Raw genomic sequence first — 23732 nt, forward strand, 5'->3', positions numbered from 1 at the left:
TACATGTACTTTTTTTTTTTTTAAGACAGAGTCTCACTCTGTTGCCTGGGGTAGAGTGCCGTGGCATCAGCCTAGCTCACAGCAGCCTCAAACTCCTGGGCTCAGGCGATCCTCCTGCCTCGGCCTCCAGAGTAGCTGGGACTACAGGCATGCGCCACCATGCCTGGCTAATTTTTTCTATATATTTTTAGTTGTCCAGCTAATTTCTTTCTATTTTTAGTAGAGACGGGGTCTCGTTCTTGCTCAGGCTGGTATCGAGCTCTTGAGCTCAAACGATCCTCCTGCCTTGGCCTCCCAGAGTGCTAGGATTACAGGCATGAGCCATGACACCAGGTCTACACGTACTATTAAGAAGAAAATAAAACCTTAGAAAGACCAGGAGTTAGGAATGTAACTTTGGAGGGCCATGGTGGTGCATGCTGCTGAGCTAGGTAACAGTGCCCCAGCTAGGTGTGTGTCTTGTGGAGGGTCTAAGGGTCAAGGGCCACTGCAGGGCCCTTTAAAAACAGGGAAGCCTTGAGTCCTGGGCAGCCCCAAGGCTCTACCAACAGATGGCACTTGTAGAGGATTAGAGTGGGGGTCCCCAGCAGAAGCAGGGCCTGGACGGTCAAATTCCTGTCTCAGTCATAAAATGTAAAAGCATCTAAATCACAGGTGGCCTTTGGGTTTTTTTTTTTAAGAATCCAACTAATCTCAAGTGTTCTCCTTTGCAACCTTCTATAAAATGTGACTGTGCACTCGGTTGATGATTAGTGATTCATTCAGCTGGTAATTATTAAATAGGAAGGAATCTGAAATAAGAATCATAAATTTAAATGAGATGCTTCATGTTCTTAATGCTAAACTTGAAGGTGAAACAGTGGGAAGATAGCAACAACAGTGTTGTTATTTGTTTGTTTTGCTCTTTTAAAGGATGAAGAAGTCAGAAATGCTGGCTGTTGTCCAGGCTCTGTCCCTGACTTAGGGATTCTAAAACTTTTCTGGAAAAGTCCGTTTGATATTAGGGAGAGGAGCATGAACTTGGACCCCAGCAGTCTGGGGACTTAGCTTGAAGGGCCATCAGAAAGAGTCAATTCTTTCTTTCTTTTTTAAAAAGACATGTTTAATTAAAGAGAGTAGGATGCTTCATACTTATTATTTACATGATATAAAACTAGGTTTTTTTATTAATAAGAAAATAGAAGCAGATTCTTTTAAGGCATTAAGTTTTAGCTTTAAAATTATGCAAACTTTACATTGTATTACATAATATATTTTGTGCATTTTAATGTATACATGATGTTTTAAACTATTTGCCATCAGAAAACCTCTGTGGTCCTCAGAGAGGCTCCTTATGTATCCTGTGACACCCCGGGCATGCAGCCACTGCAGTGTGGCCCTGCAGCACTTGCACCCAGGTGAGAGTTTCTACAGACTGTTCCCCCTCCAGGAGTTTCTTCTCAGTCTGATTTTTTTTTTTAATTTGTTAAACTCCCCTGCCACTATCCTAGGTTATATCATTTAAATTCTCACAATCACCTGCCTGAGGCCACACAGCTGTAGAAAGGCAGAGTGAGGATGCAAACACCTGTCTGCTTGGCACCAAAGCAGACTGCAGCCCCTGCTGCCTCGTGGAGGCCAAGGCTGGAGCACCTGGTCCAGCGAGCAGTGACCTCCTGGGGAAGGACTGTTGGGGCACATCTAGAAAGAGCATGAGTATAATAAAAGAAGCATCAGAAAAGCTAGGTTAGGTCTAGCTCTGCCCTGGACTAGCAATAGGTACTTGAGGGAGCCCGTTAGCCTCATCTATGAAATGAGATGAAAGAGGTCTGTGAAAGGGACAATGGAAAAAAGATGAGTGTTGAGTCACGTCCCAGGTTCCTCTCTGGACCTGCTGCTCACCAGCTGTACCACCCTGGGCAAGTTGCTAAGGCTCTAAGCCCTGGTTTCCTCACTTCCAAAATGTCAAAAATAATACCCACTTCACAAGGCTGCTCTAGAGATTAAACACAATATATGTGAAACACCTGGAACTGAGTTCAACACATAGTAGTTGCTCAATAAATGCTTCCCAACAGAAGTAACCCTTGTGATAGTAGTATTAGCAATAGTACCCATATTAAAAAATTATGATTATTAAAATGAGAGAAATCTATGAGAGCCATGCTACAAAGCAAGGCAATCCCTTAAAAATAAGGAGCTGGGCCAGGCACAGTGGCTCACGCCTGTAATCTCAGCATTTTGGGAGGCCGAGGTGGGAGGACCATTTGAGGCCAGGAGTTTGAGACCAGCCTGAGAAACATAGAGAGACCTCGTCTCTACCAAAAATAGAAATATAAGCCAGGTGTGGTGTCACGTGATTGTAGTCCCAGCTACTCAGGAGGCTGAGGCAGGAGGATCTCTTGAGCCTGAGAGTTTGAGGCTGCTGTGAGCTATAATGACGCCAGTGCACTCCAGCCCAGGCAACAGAGCAAGACCCTGTTTCAAAAAAATTAAATAAATAAAATAAGGAGCTGAAGAAGGCCTACCTTAATGTACACCAAAATAGTTCGGCTGGTTGAAGACTTGGAGTTCCCTTCAACCAGTGGGGAGGGGGATCGGCCTGGAGAAATAGTCTGAGGCAGCTGGAGGTGGAAGTAGGGAAGATCCAGATCCTCCAGGTCCTCTGCTGAGCCAGTTTGGAGGACAGAGCCTGACCCTCCACGAAGACAAACTCTCAAGGTCTCTCTCAGCTTTAACGTTGGCTAAGTCCTATTCTGTGACTCAACCAGTCTGCCCTAATTCCTCAGTGTGGGCAGGACATGAAAGATCATCCGCCAGTGTTTCGGTGAACTTGGGTGGCTCCCATCTTGGCAGCCACCCACAGATACTTCAAAGTCTCAGTGATGGGGATTCTCTCTAAAGGGACCCCGGGCTTGACCAAAGACCGCCTCTCCATCTTCCTATAGGGGCCTTGCACGCCAGCCTGGAGGGAGTTTTCCAAAGCAGGTGGGCTCCTTAGTGTCCACGACAGCCTGGGTGGGACAGGCTCTCCTCTCCCTGGGCCTTCCCCCCCTAAGCTGGTGTCCCAGGCACCTCCCTCAGTTTGGAAAGCAGATTATTTATGGTTTATTTTTGACATCAGATCATCGCTGCCCAAGTTTCATCAATTTGTCACTGTTTTTATTGTCAGCAATTGCCCATAACTGGAGCACATTTAAAATGTCATTGATCTTGGTATTACAGTGTCATAATCTGACAGTAATAGGTGTAGCCAGCACAGGAAGCCCAGGCCCTGAGATTGATGGCATTCAGCACACCAATTATATTCTGTCCATCTAAGTGATAAAAGAGTACGTAGGAGGCATTCAATAGATAAATTAGATATCGCTCCCAATTATGTCCCTTTATTTTATGGAGTCATATGCTCCCCTTAGAACTTTTTTTCTTCATTTGGCTTGTAAAGGGGCATTACTTGACCCCCAAAGACCAGGACTGCCTCCCCTGCCTGTCCTACCTTGGGTTCGACTCTGAGCCCTCCCTCCCTTCCTATAGTCTCTCACCTGGGCTTTCTCCAGAACTCACCTAGGAGACTCCTCGGCATGGTGAGTGGCACAGGTATAGAGGGAAGGAGGTGGAGATGCCTCAGTGTCTGGGGAGGAGTTGGATCAGACCTTTGGGGAAGACTAGGAGGTCTGGCAATGCCTTTCCTTAGTGTGACACTGGCCGAAGAAATGAGATGAGAGGAGCTAGGAAATGGACTAATAGCCTTCAGTCCAGATACCAGCAGAGCCTTCAAATTAGGACAACAGGTGATTAATTGGCTGTGGCTGGGGAGAAGGAGGATGGTAAGAAGGTTTTTAGCCCTCAGGAAGTGAATTCCTCCATCCTTCTGTCTCCACTCTAGACTGGGTTGAACCATTTCAAACCTTTCCTAGGAAGAACCTCCCAGAATCTCCTGCACCCCCACTTCATTCCAGATGACTTTCTCAGCTCGGGGTCTAGCTCTGCCACTGTGACAGGAGCACAATGCCAGCTTTCCTGGGGAGGCAGCAGGCTCTCTGAGAACAAGCCCCAAGAGCAGTTCATTTTCAAGGAGAGAGCTTGCCTGAGGCAGGGAAGTGCCTGACCAGGGGATAGTGGTACAGTGAAGGGGGGACTTGATTTAGGGCCTGGCTTATAAGCACCTTAAACTCTGAGGACAGCCTTGACCTGGTCCAGACTCCTGTTCCCCCATGCCCCCATGTCCCCCTGAAGCCAGCAAGAAACGAGAGGAGGCCAAGCCACCAAGTGGTGAACAGTGATCCAGGTCTATTTATTGAGCTTTGAAAGAGAAAGTGTCCATGGGCTGGGCTGCTCCCCATAGCCTGTTGCCATCTCAGCGTTATAAATAATCCTGGCACTAAGTGCCCTGTTACACTGAGGGGAACTAGTTCTTACAGCATGAAACTTGAGAATATGGGTCGGGGAGGAGGGATGGCTGGGGACAGGGGAGAGAGATGGGGCACGATCACCCCGGGGCTCCTCAAGTACACCCCCAGGGTGGTGATAGATGAATTTCTGGAGCCATGGATGGCATTTCAAGTGAAATGTTTATAGGAAATGAGTGTGATTTAAACAACGTCTTGGCCGATAAACACCAGCCAGATGGGGGGAGAGGGCAAGGCGAGGAGCCGAGGAATCAGAGGCCCAGAGGCCCCCAGTGTTAAGTAGCTGTCTGAAGCTCTGCTCAAACACACACGCCAGCTTTGGTCTTAACATGTTTTTAAGAGCTGGTTATGATTTCCTTGAGGGCGGCTCAGATTAAGACTAGAGTGGGGCCCCCAGCTGAGCGCCTTCAATAACTGTCCATCACACCCTCTTTAGAGACAACAGCCTCCTCCCCTCTGCTCCGGGAGCCTGGGACTGGGGAAAGCTGTGAACTGTGCTGCCTGTCAGCTATTCCTAGGCAGCACGGGGCCTGTCTGCCCTTTGCACGGGGCCCTGCCCTGGATGCTGGGGCAGATCCCCGGGACAGGGATTGAGCCCCAGCCTCAGAGAGCTCTCTCTGCCTTCGAGGAAAGAGAACACACAACCTACAAAAGAAGAGAGAAAGTGAAGTGAGCAAAAGGATGGAAGTCAAGGAAGAGGAAACTGTCACCAAATCCAGAACCTGGGCCCCTCTCACCACATCCACTACTGTCACACCATCCAAGCCACTCATCTGTCACCTGGATTAGTGCAAGAACCTTTCAACAGGCCTCCCTGCATCTTCCCTTGCTCCCCTGCAATCTATTGTTAATACAAAAGACAAGAGGATGATTTAAAAACTGAAGTCTAATCATGTCTTCCCTCCCCACTTCACTCAGAGTAAAAAGTGAAGTCTTTAAATTAGCCTCCAAGGCCCTGTATCATCTGGCCCCTCATTACCTCTCTGATGTCACCCCCTCCCACGCTTCTTGCTCACTCCCTAACAGCCACACTGGCCTCAGGCCCCAGGAACTTGCCGGGCATGTTCTTGCCTTGGGGCCTTTGCACCAGCTATTCCTCTTCTTGGAATACTCTTGGGGAGATACCTGTGGGGCTTGCTTACTCTCTCACCTCTAAGTCTTTGTTGACATATCGTACTCTCAGTGAGACTTCCTTGACTACCATATTTAAAATCTCAGACTTCCCCGCCCCCGTCCTGATTCCTCTTTCCTTGATCTCTTTCTTTTCTGTAACAATCATCACTTTCTAGTATACAATATAACTTATTTATTTAGTAAGTATATTGTTCATTATCTGTCTTTACCTGTTAGAATGTAAACTCCACATAGGCAGGGGTCTTTCTCTGTTTTGATCACAATGTATTCCAAGAACCTGGAATAGTGCTCAATAAGAATTGCTTAAACTAGCGAATGCAAAGGATGAAGTTAACCATGGCAGGGTTTGGAGGGGAGGATAGAGGGAGGCCATCCAGGCTTGGGGTTAGCTTGTGCCTTGTCTCACAGTAGGCCCTGTGTGAAGATCTGGGAGTCAGAGTATGGGGCACAAGTACAAGAGTTGGGCTGGGGCATCACTGACAATAGGGGGATTCAGTTTGTGAAAGGACTAGACAGGATGTACTTCCTGGATCTGGTGGAAGACTTGGCTTTAGGTTGGGATTTCACTATCTTCATGACCAAAGTATAGTTTGGGATAATAATAATACCAAAGGAATGTGCAGGGCAAGAATGAGGTGGCTGGAAACAGGGGTAGACTGAGAATTCAGAAGCCTTCAAGGTGGGGGGAGGGTAGCTGAACGAGCAGGTGTGTGTCTTCTAAGTCTGAAAAAAAAGATTGAGGTGGAATTATAGGACCTGAAGGCAGACTGTGTATGCAAGTGGGAGGAGGAAACCAAGTCATTGGAAGCTATCATCTCAAAGATGTTCCATCTCCACTGAGGGCAGAATAAAAAGCCATGGGCTACACCTAAATTCGAAGGAACAGGAATTAGACATCAAGAAAGGCCTCACAACAATGCAACAGGTGGTAGAGAACAGGCATGCAGACTCGTTCCCTGGAAAACTCAAGCATGATCCAACTGGGTGCACACCTCAGCCAGGCTAATAAGGAGGGCCCTATGGGTCCTTCGAGGCTCTAGGGTGAGAGTGTGTGGGACTAGAGCTCTAGAGGGGGTTCTTGCCTCTGCCTGCCTCCTGACTCCACCCTCTCACCTGCAAGGCTTCTGAGCTCTTTGGGGGTGCAGCAGAAGCCCTCTCTCCTGCCTTAGTATCTCCGTACCTTATCAGGCTGGGAAGGGTAAATTGAGAGTCATTAGTACTCCAAGGCCCCTTCAGTCCAAGCCAAAACACTTTTTACCACCTCTCCCCAAAATATCAGTGCTCAGCTCAGCTTTGTGGTGACTTCAGGGTACAAGTCAGGAGAAGCAGAAAGTATCTTTGGAGGTTTGTAGAAGACAGTGGTTACTGTGGTTATAATGGAGTGAGGACCCAGGTGGCCTGGGAGTCCTGTGGATGGGGGGACACTTACTTGTCATTGAATAAATTTTGATGCCTTTTGAGTTTTGAACCGTGTACATTCAAAAATAAAATAAAATAATTAAAGTCTGACAAAAGTAACAACAACAAAGATAGATCTAGGGAAGTGGGAACTTGATGCCTCCGACTGTTACCCTAAGGACAATGATCCTTGCCCAGTGATTCTTGCCCAAGTGCACCCTCGTCCTTATCTGGTATCTCCATTTTCTAGGGGCTCAGAGAGGGGCATGGTTGGCCTGATGTCACACAGCATTTAAGACTAGCAAAGTTCTGGGGGTTAGTTGTCCAGACTCACAGTGTTTCTGTTCTGGTCTTCAATGGCCTGGTCTGCCCATTGATCTTTCCATATTATGGGCAGAACTGTGTATATGCTACAAATCAAACTTCAGTGAGTTATTTTAAAAGTCTTAAATAACATCTTTCCCAGGGAGAGTCACTTTACAGAGCTCTCCTCTGTCCCCTGATGTGATGTCTGATAGTTTATCCCCCCCCCACTTCCTGTCTCCCTCCTTTCTACCACCCTGTACTACCAAAGTGGCTCTCCACTGAAACTTGGCCCTGCCCCGGATGAGACATGTGACCTTCAGCAAGTCATTTAACTTTCTGTGCCTCTGTTTCTTCATTTATAATTGGGGATCCTGACCATTCTCTCATGGCTCTTCATTCATCCATTGGTATAACCAGCATGCATTCTGTACCTGGCATTGAACTTGGCACCGAGGATCACAGGATACAATGTATGTGAAGTTAGTGCAGAGACACAGAGAGTTATTGCCAAGGCCTTCTTCACTGGATGCTTTTCCAGGCTGGGTGCTCCAACCCCCTTATCTGGCATGTCCTTGGAGGAACTGCTTCACAGTCTACTCCCAACCTGTCAACTTCTAGCACTGCTCCTGAGGTGAAGCTGACATCCTCCTCTGGAGGAATTGGCCAGGGCTGCAGAAATAGTCTATTTCCCAGGCTTTTCCGTTTGGTTAGGTCCTGAGGCATCCATTTGCTGGCAAGAAGGAGTAATGCTATTTGTTTGTGGATCTTTAGTCTAGGACTTCAGGTGTGTCTACCTCTCTTGCCCTCTGTGGGCCTTGTCCCTGGGAGTTGGGACTGGGACAAGAGGACAGGAAATGGAATCTGCTCACGTCTCTCCTTTCCCGAGTGCCATGCCTCTTTGGGGATGGGTACAAAGGCTAAGATTTGCCTCCCTCCAAATGTAAACTGGTGGAAAGACAGGGCCTTCATCAGAACAAACACCACCGCCTCAGTGTATACAGGAGCTTGTTTCAGATTGAGGAAAGAGATATTTCCAGAGTTCTTGGCAGAATGTTGTCCCTACTCTCTGCATGACCACTGAGGATCAGGTGAGCGTCACTCAGAAGGAGGGGTGTCTGTAGAAAAAACACGCTGCTTCAGTACTGGTCATGACACAATCTCAAGTCAAGGTGCTGCTGAGAGACCATGGCAGCAAGAAAAGTTCAAATCTAGACATAAGCAGACACCTCCTGATTGTCAGGAAACAGGTTTAAGGGGAGGGGATAGATGGAACTACTCAGACATGGTCCTCCCAGAGAAGGCAGGAAAGATGAGATGATCTGGGAGTTCCAAAGGATTCGGGGATTCCATGATGTTGCAGAGCTGGCAGTGACTGGGGAGGAAGGCAGGGAGATGTCAGTTCATCCACGTCTAGAGCACAAACCCCAGGGACAGAGACCAGGTATCAATAACGCCCAGCATGCCCAACACAATGCCTCATCCACAGCCAACTGGAGAATGTGACTGAGGAGGACAAGTCCTCCCCTGGAAGATGGTGCCAATGCTATGCTCCGGGAAGGACAGCTGCTTTAAAGCCCCAGCAAAAAAAAAAAAAAAAGGTTCCAAACTGTGGTACCTGGAAGTACTTCTTCATGTCCAGCCTCAATCCTACTTACCACAATTTGATCTCACTGCAACCTGTGGGATTTTATCTGTCCCTAGAGGAAAAACTGAGCAGGAGATAAGGAAATAAGGGGGCTTGCTTTCCTATGTTGTCTGTGGGAGGCAGAACAAGTTGGTTGGCCAAACTCTCAAGTGCCTGTCTCAGCTCCTAGGCAGTCCGGTGGGAAGTAGGGCAGGGAGGTCCTCCCATGGAACTGCCACACTCCATGAGGATCCAAGCAGGTTAGCAGAGGGTAAGGGGGGTCAGTGGCCAGGAGAGGTGGGGTTCAGGGAGCGCCTCCCGGCTGGGAGTCAGAGAAGAAAACTGCAGCTTCTGGAGGGCAGGAAGAGATACTGCACCATCTCGGCTGCCCGGTGCCCAGCACAGAGCAGACACCCAAAATACACGAGCTGAATGAATAAATAAGTCTCTGGGCCCAGCCAGCAGCTGGAATGGGTCTTCTTCAATAAGTGACTCCTCTCTCCGAGCCTCCTTTCTTCATCTGTAAAATGAGGGGGTTGCAGTGGACTGTCTTTAAAGTTTTTTCCACCCCTGACAACCTGTGGTTTTCTGTTTCCCTGTTCTCTCATCTGTCCCTCTCTGATTCTCTTTCCCTCTACGGCTTCTCTTTTTCTTCCCCTTTAAGTCCTCCTCTCCCACTTAGCCCCCAATCTCTGAACCCCCTTTTCAGCCTCTCCCCTCCTCAGCCAATTTTCTCTTGCTTTCCCCTTCCAGGTGCTTCTTCCTCTCTTGCTTGTGGTGACACCTCCCGCCACTACCCTGGTGGCCGCCAGCCGGTACCTTCTGTGCGGCGCCTCCCCCTGCCCCCCGCAGTTTCCCCTTCATCAACCTTAGACCCCAGAAGGGTGAGACTGGAAGAAGAGGAGGAGGGTCCTCTCCCCTGCCCCTGCAGTGGCCTCACCGCGGCGGCCCAGCCCCACGTCCCCACCGCCCCCCGCCGAGAGGGGCCAGCCGCCTGTGCCTCAGCAGCCGGTGCCGCCCTGCGCCCTCGCCCCACGCTAATGCGATCTGGAGAGACCCGAGCGGGCGGCGGGCAGTCTGGCCCGAGCGTCCCGGCGGCGCTGATGGATGGTCCCCTGACAGTAATCGCAGAATGAGGACGCGCTGGCGACGCTCTCGCCCGAGGCCCCGCTGTTTGGCGAGCCGGGGAGTCCCTCCCTCGCTAGCGCCTGCCTCCCAGGCGCGCTCAGCTCACTGGGCGTTGGGGACGCGCAGAGCCTGCGGGTTAGGGCCCAGCGGGGCTTTCCCTGCTCTCTCCAGAGACACGGGTTTTGAGACCTTCCTTGGATCCACATGGGGTCTGAGTCTGAACAAGCTACCCGTTTCCTTGAGCCTGTTTCCCCTTCTATGTAATGGGAAATAACAGTACTTTAAAGCCTGGATGGAGAGTGTTGGAAGCACAGGAGAAAATACCACTCTCCGTTAAGCAGAAATAGATTTTTATTTTTAGTTTACGGTGTTCAGAATAATCTGGGCTAAGTGTATGAAGCTGAATACACTGAGTGGCTATTCACACAGAGAATACATGTTTATACTGGTACACACGTGATAATGTTTTTAGGATAATAAATACACGCGAAAATAAGGGGTGGCAATAGCAGTACTGCTTAGATATCTTTAAAGAGAAAAACATCAGCTCAGGTATTTCTCCAGGGAGGCGACTGACCCCAGCAGGGCTCTTTCTTCACTCTGCCGAGCCCCACCCACCAGTCTAAGGTCCTAGTCCCCACCCAGTCTCCGGATCCCCTGCAATCCAGGGCCAGGCAGAGACAGTGTGAGGGAAGATCTCCCTTGGAGAAATGTTCCTGGATAATTTCCCAGCCCCTTACCCACTTTCTTTTCTTTTCTTTCCCCCACCCCCCACCCCACCCATTTTCAGGCGACACAGAGTTCTAAAGCTCCTTCGCTCCTCCCACGCCAGGGGCTCCTCCTTGGGCATGGCCCCTGTGGAGGGGCTGGGGCCAAGGGTCCAGAACTAATTACGATTCTGAGAGCTCACCCAGACGCCTCCTCACTGCCTTTTAACCTTTCCTTCTCATCAGAAGCCAAATTGAGTTAGTCTTGAGTTGTGATTTAATTCCTGAAATGGAGTCATAATCTGCTTAGTGTCCTTTCCCCAAGTCCTGGGTACTGAAGTGTACGTGTTTGAGGTGGAATTATTGAGAGAGCAGCTCTGTGACCTCTGGAGAACCCCCACACACACTCATCTCCCAGACAACACCAAAAAGCAGGAGACACCCTGAGTTGCAGAGTGGTATAGTGATGACATCTCAGATTTATCGGTCACTTACCACGTGCCAGGATTGAGCTAGGGCACTGTACCTGCATTTCTCACAACTACCTTTCAGGTAGGCACCATTCATATTCCCAATTTATAGATGAAGAAACTGAGCCTTAGAGAGGTTAACCAGCTTATGCTGCATCCTACAGCTATTATAGATGGTACCCGACTTATGATGGTTTTACTTAAGATTGTTCAACTTTTTGATGGTGCCAAAGTGATATGCATTTAGTAGAAACCATACTTTGACCATTCTGGTTTTCACTTTCAGTACAGCATTCCATAAATTACATGAGATTTTCAGTACTTTATTATGAAATAGGCTTTGTGCTAGATGGTTTTGCCCAACTGTAGGCTAATATTAAGGGTTCTGAGCATGTTTAAGGTAGGCTAGGCTAAGCTATGATATTCGGTAGGAGTATCAAATGCATTTCAACTTGCAATGTTTTAAACTTACAGTGGCTTTATTGGGGCATAACCTCAATGTAAGTCGAGGAGGATCTCTAATTAAATGGTAGAGCCCAAATTTGAAACTACACAGTCAGACAGCAGAACCTGTGCTCTTAACCACTTAGCTGTGAGACTCTGAGCAAGATATTTAACTTCTACCCTCATTTGTGAAACACAGATAATAAATAGGGATAATAAGATACCCCTTTCATAGAATTGTTGTGTTGATTAAATGAGATAAGACATTCATCCTACTCACAGTAAGCATTCAATTATTTGGGTGCCCTAAACATTGGGGAGGGGTTGGGTAAGGGAAGGGGTAAAATGCGATGCGATAGGGTCACTATTAATTATGAATTATTACTGTTGGTGATAATAGTTATCATGTATTGAGAGCCTGCTAGGCACAGGCCATCCCACAAGGTAAAAATTGCTATGCCTGTTTTACAGATGAAGAAACTGAGTTTCAGATAAATTAAATTGCTTAAAGCCATCCAGTTAATAAGCGGCAGAACAGAGCTGTATTCAAACATTGGGTCCTTGGACTCCGAAGCCTGCTGCTCCCAGTGCCCCCAGGGTCAGCAAAGGCTGGCCTCTCCTGGGGGAGTTCAGGTCTGAGGCCAACAAACCCAAGTCACACCCGTTACCACCTGTGACCTGATTTTCTCCAGGTGAGCAACGTTTTCTTAAAAGAACAAGATGAGAATAAATAAAGAAGCAACTAAGACAGTTTCTCCCTCCCCTAAAACCAGTGTAGAACCTTCCCCCCAACCCCTATCCTCCTCACTCCCCTGTTTCCTCTGTGCTCAAGTTTGTGGCCATTAAATAGAAGAGGAGAAAGTTTGAACAAGGCATGAAATATTTATCAGTTAATTACAATATGCAGATTCTGTTCCTGGGGGTGATTTATCTTTTTGGAAATATAGGAAAAGATCCTGGAAACTTGTATCCTAATTGCTTGGCCTATTATTGTAGCAACCAGGTATAAACTCCATTTACTATGTAACTACAAATTTTCCCACTACTGAGGGTAGCTGCCTCTGCCTCCATCACTGGTGGTCTGAGGACCACATGCCTTTCTGATGAGAAAGGGACCTCTAAAAAGTCAATTTGTCCATTCCCCTGTCTCCTCTTAAGGTGGCCCCTTTCTAACTCCTAATACCTATAGAAAACAAAAAAGATGAGAGTCTCTGAAACCCTGGGATCTTAAGAGAAGCTAATTCTAAGTGACACCCTCCCCACACTGGAGCAGTGCCACTGGTGAGGGTGTGTCCCATGTCCAAAAGAAGCTCTCAGCTAAGTATCTCTCCTCTTCCTGCTCTGGCAGAAGTGGCAGCCCTCCTCTTGCCTCTTGTGTGACTTGCTAGGGCCCACACCTCAACCTCCCGCTGCACATTAGCATCACCTGGGGAGTTTTTAAGACTCAAGATGCCTGGGCCCTATTCTAGGGCAACCAAATTACAGTCTCTGGAGGTAGGACCCAGGCTTCAGGGGGTTGCCAGGGGGTTCCAGTGTATGGCCAGAGTTGAGACCCTCTAGAGCTAATAGAGAAGAGTGTGGCTGCCTGGTCAAAGGGCCCTGCTTATCTGCAAGACTATGTCATTTTTATCCCTCCCTCTCTGGTGCTGGAGGAGGGAATTCCTTCACTTTTATTGAAATCTGAAGAACATCCCTTTCTCTCTTCACAAGAAGCTTCTAATATTAATAACTATTCATATCATTTACCAACCCCCTTCTGAATGAATGGATCTATGCAAATAAAATTTAATCTGATCTACACAACAACTCTATAAGGTCAATGGGTATGTCCACTTTATGGATGGCTCAGAGAGGATAAGTAATTTGCCCAAGTTTGTAGCAAGTCTTAGATCTGGGACTTGAATCCAAAACCCACACTTTTAACCACTGTGATACACTGCCTCTCAGTTTCTCAAGGCCAAAAGGAAAGGGCTTCACAGCACTGTCTGAAGGGCCTAGGGGAAGTCTTGGTGAGGGAAAGAGAAGAGAAGCGAGGAGAATACAGACAGGTAGATGAGGGCTACAAGTGGATGGGGCATGGAGAAGGAATAGGGGGTGGGAGAGACTGAGGCAGAGGATGAGTTGAGGTACCTGAAGGAAGGTGTACTTGGGAATGGGCCAGTGGCTGTGGAAAAAGCTGGGAGATGGGATGTGGCAGTGGAAGCTGGTGGTCTGAACTTTTGGAACAGTGACTAGTGCCCACCATGGATGGGGTAGCTGGAGCAGGGAAGGGACCTTGTGTCCTAAGGAGGGGTCTTTGTGAGGCATGCAGCAGTGAGGAATGCTCCACCATGAATACTAAGGGCAAGAAGAAGAGAAAGGGCCAGAGGGGGCTGGGTGATGTTTAGCTGCTGGGGTGATTAATGGGGGTGAACGGAGGGTGAAACTCAAACTCTTCGAACGAAGATGGCGGAGAACAGTTGTCCAAGAACAACAGTGCACTGTTTCATCGAGGAAGCCAATGTCCACAGGAGGGGCAGCGGGGAGGATGCCAGGCGCAGTTGCTCCTTCCCTTTTTTCCCAAGGTCTCTTTATTCACTATCAAATAGTAAATTAAAATATACTAGCCAACTCCAGGGGACCTTCTGGACAGGCTTCCTACCTGGCTTAGGGGAGAGCAAGGAATGCTGGGGTGGCTCAGGGAAAGAGCAAGTGAGTTTTGGGAGGGAGGTTGAGATGACTGCACTGGTCAGACGAAGTGGTAATGTGCTGGCTGGGCCACGGGCCACCCTCTGGACCAGATAGGCACTGAGAGATGCACAGGCGTTGGGTCCCCAAATGTCCTGTGGAAAGTGGTAATGTTCTTAGAGCAACCTGGACCTCAGGGAGGGAAGAAGGGCTCCTTGTCCGTGAGAAAGAGTAGAGAGTTGGGGGAATGAAGAGAGAGGGCTTCCCATGGCCCTGGTTTCAGGGTGTTGACTTGATTTGAAGAATGGAGATAAAACTTGTGGGGAGTAACAGGTTTACACTTCCCACACCTCATTTCCTCTGTCTCTTTCTCTAGGTGTAGCAGCACTGCCCTCCACCTCCCTACCTATATTTCCAGAGGGCAGGAGAAGAGGGAAAAGGAGATGAAGAGAACTGCTTCAGTGCTGGGGGAGGTGAGTTGAAGGCAGGGATTTAGATGGAAATTATCTCATGGGATAGGAGCAGTTTTCTCCCTCTCTTGGCCTTTTGTAGATGTGAAGCAACTGGCAGATCCCAATTTCCCACCTCCAAGCATGTGAGGGCATGGTGTGTCTTAAAGCCTGTGCCTCCCAAACTGTGCCAGCTGGGGGTAAGGGAGGTCAGGAAATGGGGCCAGGTGTGTGTTCAAGGGCCGGTAGGAGGTTGAGGGAGGCTAGCATCTCCTTAGGGCAGGGAAGGCAGAATGCACATTCCTGATCCCAGATTGCTTGGGAAGCGTGCCTGGGAGTCCTGTTATCTGGCCTTAATTCCTGTTTCCACACAGAGCTTGACTAACCTGCTTCCCCTGTTGAAGTCTCACTCTCAGTCCCCACACTATCTCTCCAGGAGCCAAGCCTACAAAGCACTTTGAAATCTGAAGTTAGTGGGAGGTGGCTATATTGCACAAATACTCTAAGGTGCAACATGACTTGACCGGTAATGAGGCAACCATCCCACATACTACCAAGTTTAAGGATGGCCTTCAAGAGGGGCCAGCCTCAGTTTGCTTGTTACCCAGGGCAGAGTCTAACAGAGGCTGCCTTCTACCTCACAGAAGGTAAATGGATCCACTGGAAAGCAATAGGCACAATCAACAGTCTTAATTATCAATTAATAATTCATAATTATTCCAGACTTGTAGATAAGCACAAGCTTACTGAAATTATTTCCCAGGGAGGAACATAGTCAGAGGGGGTGGGAAGGAGACTCCAGTACAGACATTACTTCCAGAAGCCATTAAGTTCATTCTTCTGCTTTCCAGCCAGAACCTGGAAGAGACTCATTAGCTTCCTTGGCCGATTGTTCCTAACAGCTACCTCCTGCCCCAAACGTCTAAAACAGTGCCATATTGCTTCTCTGTTCTTCCTGAGGCCTAAAGGCCATCTCTGCCAAAGTGACCTCAGAACCTAGACTCTGGATTCCTGGGGTCTGTCTGTTCTCTGCCGCCTGTTCTGGTAGTTATGTATGGGGTCCCCTGCAGGAGGGGCTGGTGCTGGGTGTCCCAGGGAAATGTGGCCATCTTCCTGGCTCTTCACCCCTCCCTTCTCCCTTTTCGTGGGGATTTCCTGGGAGTCTTCATATTGCAATGGAATGCCTCTTCAACTCTCTGCGGGAAGAGAAACAGACATCTAGCATGGATGTCTTTGGTTCCTGGATCTGAATTTGAGGAGCTGGCCCTGATCTCTTGAGAAGACATCTTTCATGGCATCAACAGTGAGAGTGGGGCCTAAATACGGCTAGGAAGGCCTGCCCAGCACCAGACCCAGCTCTCTGCTGCTCCCCTGCCTGATGCTCATAATCGCAAACTCCCACCCCAGGGGATTAAAAAATATCTTAAAGGAAGCTCAAAGAGCCATGCAGACCCTCACAGCTCCAGGGTATCTTCTCTCTGTCTCAGGGAATCTGAAAATGAGGAGAGAGTCTTATTCTTCCAAATACTCAAAGCCTTATACCACAAAGGGGCCTTGTCTTCCAGACATTAGGAGATCCTTGATCACTATCTCTGCTGTGACACTACCTTCTTCAAAATGTTAGAAGGAAGAGGAACTGGGTCATGGACCGAGGGGATTTGGGATTAGAAAGCATTTCCAATCCCAGTTTTATAGGCTTCCATCCCATAGGCCTCTTCATTTGCATCAAATATAAATGTCAGGCTAAACCTATAGGATGAAGAAAGTTGGAAGATTGGGACCCTAAAATACCGATGTCCAAATCTGTGGGTATAAGAACACACTGGAAAAGTAGCCACCCAGGCGGGGCTGATGGCCAGCCAAGCACACCCAGTGGTAGGCAACCAACCACTGCCATGGGCAACACTCATCCCGCCCTTCATCCAGCTCTCTCCTTACCTGGCCCACCTGGGGTGTCAAGAGGAGGACCAGTTAGGCGGTGTAACACAAGTTATCCAGATAATTAACTGTGGAAGCACAAGTCGTGTTTTTTGCTTTTTAATGCCACTCTTTTGGCCTCCAAATAGGAGAGATCTCTAAATCCCTTCACTAGCTCCCTCCTTTTCCCTTCCCCTCCCTCTCAAACCCTAGCTATAAAAAACCCGAAATGTAGGGGAACAAACCTTCCTGACCTACCATTTTGCCCCACCTCCAACCCATGTCCCCTCCCCCCAAATTTTCTCTCTCCTGAGCCTCCGCTCTTCGCTTCTTTAAAAAAAAAAAAAAAAAAAAAACGAAGAAGAAGGAATTTTCAATAGTCCCACTTGTCAAGCGAAGACCATCTTTTAACCTTCAACAGCAGCGAAAGCCGTGTGAACTCTCGGTGAACCAAGATTGAAGTCATAAATCACGCGTACAAAGGCGGCTGCGGAGGCTGGCGCGGGCTGCTGCACCTTTAACGCTTTCTGGGGCTGACAGGCGGCGGCCCAGCTAAAGTTCACAGCGCCCGGGGAGGGCCCGCCCCCACCGCCCCCACCGCCCCTCCCCCAGCGCGGCCCGGGCCCGGCCCGCCGAGCTGCGCCGAGGAGGCCCCTCGGCTGTTCCCGCAAGGGGGGTGGGTTTCTCTCCTGCCAGCCCGCTCCCTCCCGGCTGTTTATTCCCTTCCTTCTCCCACTCCCCAGTCTGCCGCATTTAAATAGGCAAATACATCTACGTGGACGCAATAATTTAGCTTGTTTGGTCTTTGGCATTTTCTACAGGACCCCAAGAGATGGACCTTCCTCTCCCCTTCCTCTCTCTAGAACTCGCATCCTTCATCTCTGTCTATGTAGGCCCAATTATCCAGATCCTGGGGGCTGCAAGAGGGTCTGAGTCATTGGAACTAGGAACACTTGGCTGAAACGCAATATAATTAGATTTTCTTTTTCTTTTCCTTTCCTTTCTTTTTTCTCTTATTTTCTTTAAAAAAAAGAGGGCTGGAATTAGCCGCCTCGACTGGGGCAGAGCAGCTGGGGTGGGGAAAGGAACACCTTACTACGACCCAGCTCTCAGCCCCTTGGAAAGATCTCCAGGCTTCAGAGCCGGGACTCCCTTCCTGTCCTCGGCCTCTCGGCCGCGGCGGCCGCCTCCTCTTTCTCCTCCTCCTCCACCTCCTCCTCCTCCTCTTCTTCCTCCAGCCGTTTTTTTCCCCCCTGCCCCGCTGTCTTCTCTTCGGTTTAATTAAAGTTCAGCGACTCCACTAGCCTCTCTTCTCATTTCTCTGAAAGCGGAAACCGGACAGCCCAGCGGCCACAGGCCGAGCCGCTCGGCACAAATCCTGCGTGCGCTGGAGGGGCCTTCCCTCGCCCGCCTCCCTCCGTCGGCTGCGGCCTCCGGACCTGGGTCTCCTGCCCTCCGCCGTCCCGCAGGTGTGCAGCGCTTGGCCTGGGAGATCCGAATGACTAGGGCGGGAGAGGAGGGTCCACATCTCTCCCCAGACCCTCAGGCTTGCTCCAGAAAGTTTGGACGGTGGGTACCCCCCGACCCAGGCAACTTGCTCCCCTAAATCCATGGCTGACTAATCTGATATGACAAAAGCCCATGATGAATTTGGTATATGTTAATTCACAATGCCCTTTCCTCCAGAATTTAACTATAAGTTAATACACACCGGAAACCACGCGCATACACACTCGTTAATGGGCTTAGGTATTAGCGAGTCCTAACGATGCATACAAATGTGCTCTGCGCTCTGTAGGCCCCTCAAGATTTATGGGCCTGGAGCTCTCTGAAGCTGTAAACAAGGAGAAAAAAAAGAGAGAGAGAAAGCGAGCAAGACTGGGGGAGAGACAGAGGCCTGACTTGCCCCTCCAGGTTGTGGGAGAGAAGGGATTCTTACATGTATTTTCCTTTCCTTGCAAGCTCGGTGCGTGTGGGTTTTGGCATTGGCCTGGGGGTGGTGTTTGTGCCTGAATGCTGGTGTGCGTGGGCAGTGTGTTGTTTGTGTGCTGGAGTAGGAGGACGCCTGCCTCGTTTGAATTGCCGTGCAGGGGCCTGAACATAGCAGGCATTTGTGGGCATATACGTGTGAATGTGTGCACAGTGTTGGGGTGAGTGTGTGTGTGTGTGTGTGTGCACTTGCCCACGCATAGATGTGACAGGCAGGCCTCCCTCTGAGCCAGGCTGCTGTCCCCTGAACCTGGTGTACAAATCTCTAACAACAATCATAATAACAATAAATAATAATAAAAACAGTAGTTAACAATCTCTCCCTAGCAGGATGACAATAAAATGCAAGAGGAGATATTTCCGGGAGGGGACAGAGGAAGAAATCATGATCACAGTATCTGAGGGGAAGACAGGAAAGCAAGGAAGAAAGTTAGCTTCCTCATATGCCCTTAAGGGGCTGGGGTTGGGAACCCTCTCCCCAAACAAGATCCTCCGGTCAGAGGAGGGGAGAGAGCGCCAGGAGGCCACTCTTTTCCTGCTCCTTCTCCAGCTTTTGCTTTGTTCGATCAGGAAGGGGATCCCACATAGGGGGACAGTTAGTGGCTTTGGGGACTCCCTGGGAGCCCCTGTTTTAAGGAGGAGGCCAAGCGTGCAGGGTCAGGCCCAGGGGCAGAGATGAATGAGGCGATGACCACAGCCCCGATCCCATCCCGGCAGCCAGCCGGCTGGGGCCGCAGAGGTGCCGGGGAGGACGAGCTAGGGGGCTTGGATGATCGAAGCTGAAAAACATTTATGACCACCTGGGAGTGGGAAGGTCCAGGCTAGGGCTCTGGTAGGCCCAGGGAAAGTTCCCTTCCTAGGGTCTTTAAAAAAAAAACCACCCAACCAGAAGGGAGGGGTTGAGGCGCCTTGAATTTTCCTTCTCAAGCTTGGAGCCTAGCCGATTTTCGATTTTCTTAAAGGAAGCGAAGACCGCAGTGCTGGATCCTGCAACATCCACCTCATTTTCTCCAGGTACAGCTTTCTAATAATTTTACTAATTTATTTATTTGGGGGAGGTGGGAATCAGAGGTGTAGAGATACGAAAATGTTCGTTGGAAAGGAAGCTGCCCCATAGTTTCGGGTCTAACGAAATCCCTCCTTTAAAAACAGTTTAACCATTAAAAAAAAATCAGAGGAGCATAAAAACACAAATTATCCAACTTTTTTAAAGAGGAAAAAAGAAAAAGACCATAACAAAATGAACATGAGAACTTCTAAAAGATTTAAGTCACAAACGTTTTCAGAGGTTTGGATTCTTTTTCAGCGTCGGTGACCTATTTGGTCTGTAAAGAGACGGAGAAATACACTGTCCACTGAGTCACTGCTTTAAAGCTAACACACACACACACAGATTCGAAAGAGAGCCCTCGGCGTTCTCACATTTGAGAACACAGGGTGGAGGCCGCTGAGATAACCAATTGGACAAAATAGCAATAAAATAAAACCAGTGGAAGCGCTGAGCGCAGGGCGCGGGAGAGGGCCCAGGTCTCGCGTGTTCCCGCGGCCGCCGGAGAGGCAGCTGCCCCGGGCGGTGGCGTACGGCGGCCGGGCACTGTCTGGCGACTCTGCTGGCCTCGGCCTCCCCAGCCCGGCCTGCAGCTCCCTTTCTCCCCAGCCTCCTCTCAGGCTCTCTCTAGCCGCTGCCTGGTCGAGGCTTCCCTGGTGAGAGGGTTTTGGCCTGAGAAGGAGCAAAATGACTCAAGCCAGACTCTGCTTCTTCATTTTTCTCCCTTAGGCCTCTCCACTTGCCGGAGCTCTCCGCCACCGGGAGACAGACGCGGCTTCTAGGCTGCGTTGTGCGCGGACGCTGCCCCCAGCCCACTCCTACTTCGTTTCTTTCCCAAAGTCCAGCGACTTCCAGCCCTTCTTGGGGGGACATAGCAGTACCCAGACACCTCAGCTCCCTGTTATATGTGACCTGACCCGGCTCACTTCAGGAACATCTTACAAAGAAGAAGAAAGAACCGCTTGCAGCCGTGTTTACATCTAGTTCTACTGATCCATTCACATCTGGAGAGTTTATTTATAACTCCCTCTATAACTCTCTCTGTTTGGAGGCACCGGTGGCTCTATTGACAGACTGATGTCTAGAAAATATTGCTCTGTTTCTAGCCATACCTAAATGTGCTGTGGTTGTATTTGCAGATTTATGTTTAAGGAAAATATAATTATTTCCATTGTATTTGTGCATATACAATAGTTATAGGAGCAGATTTATATATGGGAAAATATACGACTCTCTTATAGCCATCTAGCTTTATGGACATTTGATATCCTGACAGATTTATATCTCTGAACAGCTATATAGATAAATGTATATTGTTAGAATTATGTATCAGGAGATATATACTTATTGATTGTGATATAGAGTAGTTAGAGCATTCATTTAGAGCCATATATGGCTATAGAGATATTTCTATATTATTATCACTATATATAGGCATATCTATTTATAACTATATAGTTATAAAAATAGACATAAGTAATTATAGTCCTATATGTACATGTTGCTATCCCTCTCTAGAGTTATAGACACTTTCGAAAATAACTCTAAAGAGAGATCCATATGTATATAAGGTGTAATTATCTTGTGATGTGTGTGCATTGGGACTTAGGCCAGTCTATCTCTGAACAGACATATTTATATGCAGCAGCTGGAAGAGACTTGTTCACGGAGATATCCGCAGAGGCCAGCTGAAAATCTGTATCTGGCCATCTAGGAAACCATCTAGCAGAGTTCTTTAATTCCAAAGGGATGGAGTTACAAAAGGGTAAACAGAGCATAGGAAGCCTCTGGAGGGGAGGCAAATGCAGGGTGATTTGGGCTCAAGAGGAACAGACAGACGTGAAAAGGGGTAAACACCTGGCACACACCAGAAGGCAAAAGCTGGTTTTGTGAGGAGCTGGCACAGATGGGTTTGGACGAGGAGCTTATAGAAGGGGGGACAGTGAACACTATTACCACCCCACCCTGAGACACTCTCCATCCAGGGATCGGGCCTTTAGCTCGGCTTCGAATGCACTGAAGGCTAGCGGCTTTCTTGTACTTCCTGAATTCCTAGATCATTTTTTTTTTCTCTTGAACTATAATTTTTAGGTCTCAAAGAGTGGGCTTCAGAGGTGAAGGGGTTTGGGGAGTGACAGGGCAGGAAGCATGGGTGCACTTTCACTGCTGGCTGCCTGCTGCTTTCTCATGAGTGAGGTAATCCAGGAAAGTGAGGTAATTCCACCAAATAAAGCTCGCTTTCATCTGGGCCTCCCATGCCCCAGGGGGATGTATGGTTGGGACCGGAGCCCAATGAATTGACCGGTGAATTTACAAGTTTAGGGTGAATTTACAGGTTTTTGGTTTGTCATGATGAGGGCTTGGGGAGGCCATTCTCAGCACCTGCCCCTTCTCTGAAGCCTGGGCTCAGTGGCCTAATTCTACTCTGCTGGGCTGCTCCTTTGTTGTTCCCCAAATTGGGGTTCCCTCTTCTCAGGGTACAGAGGGACCCCTTCAGCTCCCTAACAGCACTGCCCTGGGTCTTTTCAGGGATAATTTGACTTTAAGAAGCAGGGAACATGGACCTAATCCCTAGACCTCTCTTCTCCCACTCACATCCGTGCAGCTTCAGCTTTCCCGCCAGACCCCTTCCAGGTGCCACTGGACCAAGGCTCCACAATTCTTCCCTTGCCATCAACCATTCCAGGAGAAAAGGACACCTCTCCATCTTGTCCCCTCCCCAGTTTTTTTTTTTTTTTACCAGAGAGTCACAGATATCTTCGCTGAATGGTTTGCGTGAAGGTTTCCCTGAACTCAGTCTCAGCAGTCAGCCTGGCCTCCAAGCTCTCTAGGATGCCAGGAAGGGAGTGAAGACCCCTGGGCTGGGGTTAAGTGCCATGTGCCACCCTCCACACACCCCTGGCCACAGGACTGGGAACTCGTCCAGAGCAGGGACTCTTTCTGCTGCCCGGCAAGGCTTGGTTGTCCAGTGCATACTTGTCGAGGTAAAGGGAATGGCAGTCGATCCAAAAACTTATCCTCACTCTGTACACCACTGTAATCACTGCCGGCTAGCAGGCACCCCGTTCGGGCTGGAGGCACCTAGCCAGGCGGGGGGATAACTTGGTGGCTGGCATCAGCTCGGGCTCTGGCAGGGCCAGTGGGGTGGGAGAGAAGCCTGAGTTGGCTTGGAGTCGGTGGGGCAAGGCTGACCCTGCCTCTCCACTGCACCTCTGCCCCCATCCCGAGTCTCCTGGATCCCTGGACCCCCAAATGTGTGAAAAGTAAAACCAAAGTGGAGACCTGGGCTAGGAAGGAATTGCCTGTTGTCCTGAGGGGTCCAAAGAGGAATCACCACTAGGTCCATTAAAAAATACACAAAACAAAAATAAATCAGTGCGAGACAGCTTGGCTGTAGGAAAGCTCTGTCTCTATGTCTCAGCCCTGCTCCAGGGATACCAAGTAGATCAAGCTTAATACTTTAAAATTTTAATTTAATAGTTAAAAATTTTAACTTTAAAAAGCTCACAAATTTTCCCATCCACTGATGCCCTAATCAGATTTTTTCATATATTCATTTTTTTTATTGTCACCATTTTCCCCTCTTTGGTCTCTGTGAAATAGTTCTCTCTGGGGGTTTGGGGTCAGCCAGGCCAGTCACTGTCAGTGAACTGGAGGAGATGGGCAGGTCTGTGGTTCCCTCATCCAGTGAGGATCCAGGTCTATGGGGAAGGGTCAGCCTTCCCCTCTCACATCAAGACTTGGAACAAGGAGGACCCTCCCAAATTTGGTTCTGTTTTCCCCCTAAGGATCCTTACTTCTTTGCTGCTCTTTTTAGGGCAGAAACTGCCTGCATAAGGCTTGGGGCTAACCTAAACCTGGGATCCCATTTCCTAGTCCCTCAGCCTTTGACAGTTTCCTCCCCAAACACCCAGACTCCCCTTCCTTCCCCACCAAAGCCTAAAGCCCAAGCGGGTTATTGTTGTTTTTCCTAAAGAATTGCAGGGAGGGAGAACTGAGGGTCCTGCATTTACATATGTTTGCCTAAGGAGGAGTCAGGGCAGGTGTCTGGGCTGTCGCCAGA

At 49.0% G+C, this 23732-nt stretch overlaps 1 protein-coding gene across 1 annotated transcript; it reads left to right on the forward strand.

Annotated features, from left to right (window-relative positions):
• The first annotated feature begins 14044 nt into the window (after positions 1 to 14044).
• On the forward strand, positions 14045 to 20994 carry LOC123640552. Its single transcript, XM_045555162.1, has 6 exons — positions 14045 to 14163; positions 14643 to 14739; positions 17173 to 17308; positions 17961 to 18201; positions 19584 to 19635; positions 20399 to 20994. The coding sequence occupies exons 1-6, from the start codon at positions 14045 to 14047 to the stop codon at positions 20651 to 20653; spliced, it is 900 nt and encodes a 299-aa protein (XP_045411118.1). The 3' UTR covers positions 20654 to 20994.
• The last annotated feature ends 2738 nt before the right edge of the window (positions 20995 to 23732 follow it).

The sequence above is a fragment of the Lemur catta genome, chromosome 6, assembly GCF_020740605.2.
Source record: "Lemur catta isolate mLemCat1 chromosome 6, mLemCat1.pri, whole genome shotgun sequence".
Lineage (NCBI taxonomy): Eukaryota > Metazoa > Chordata > Mammalia > Primates > Lemuridae > Lemur > Lemur catta.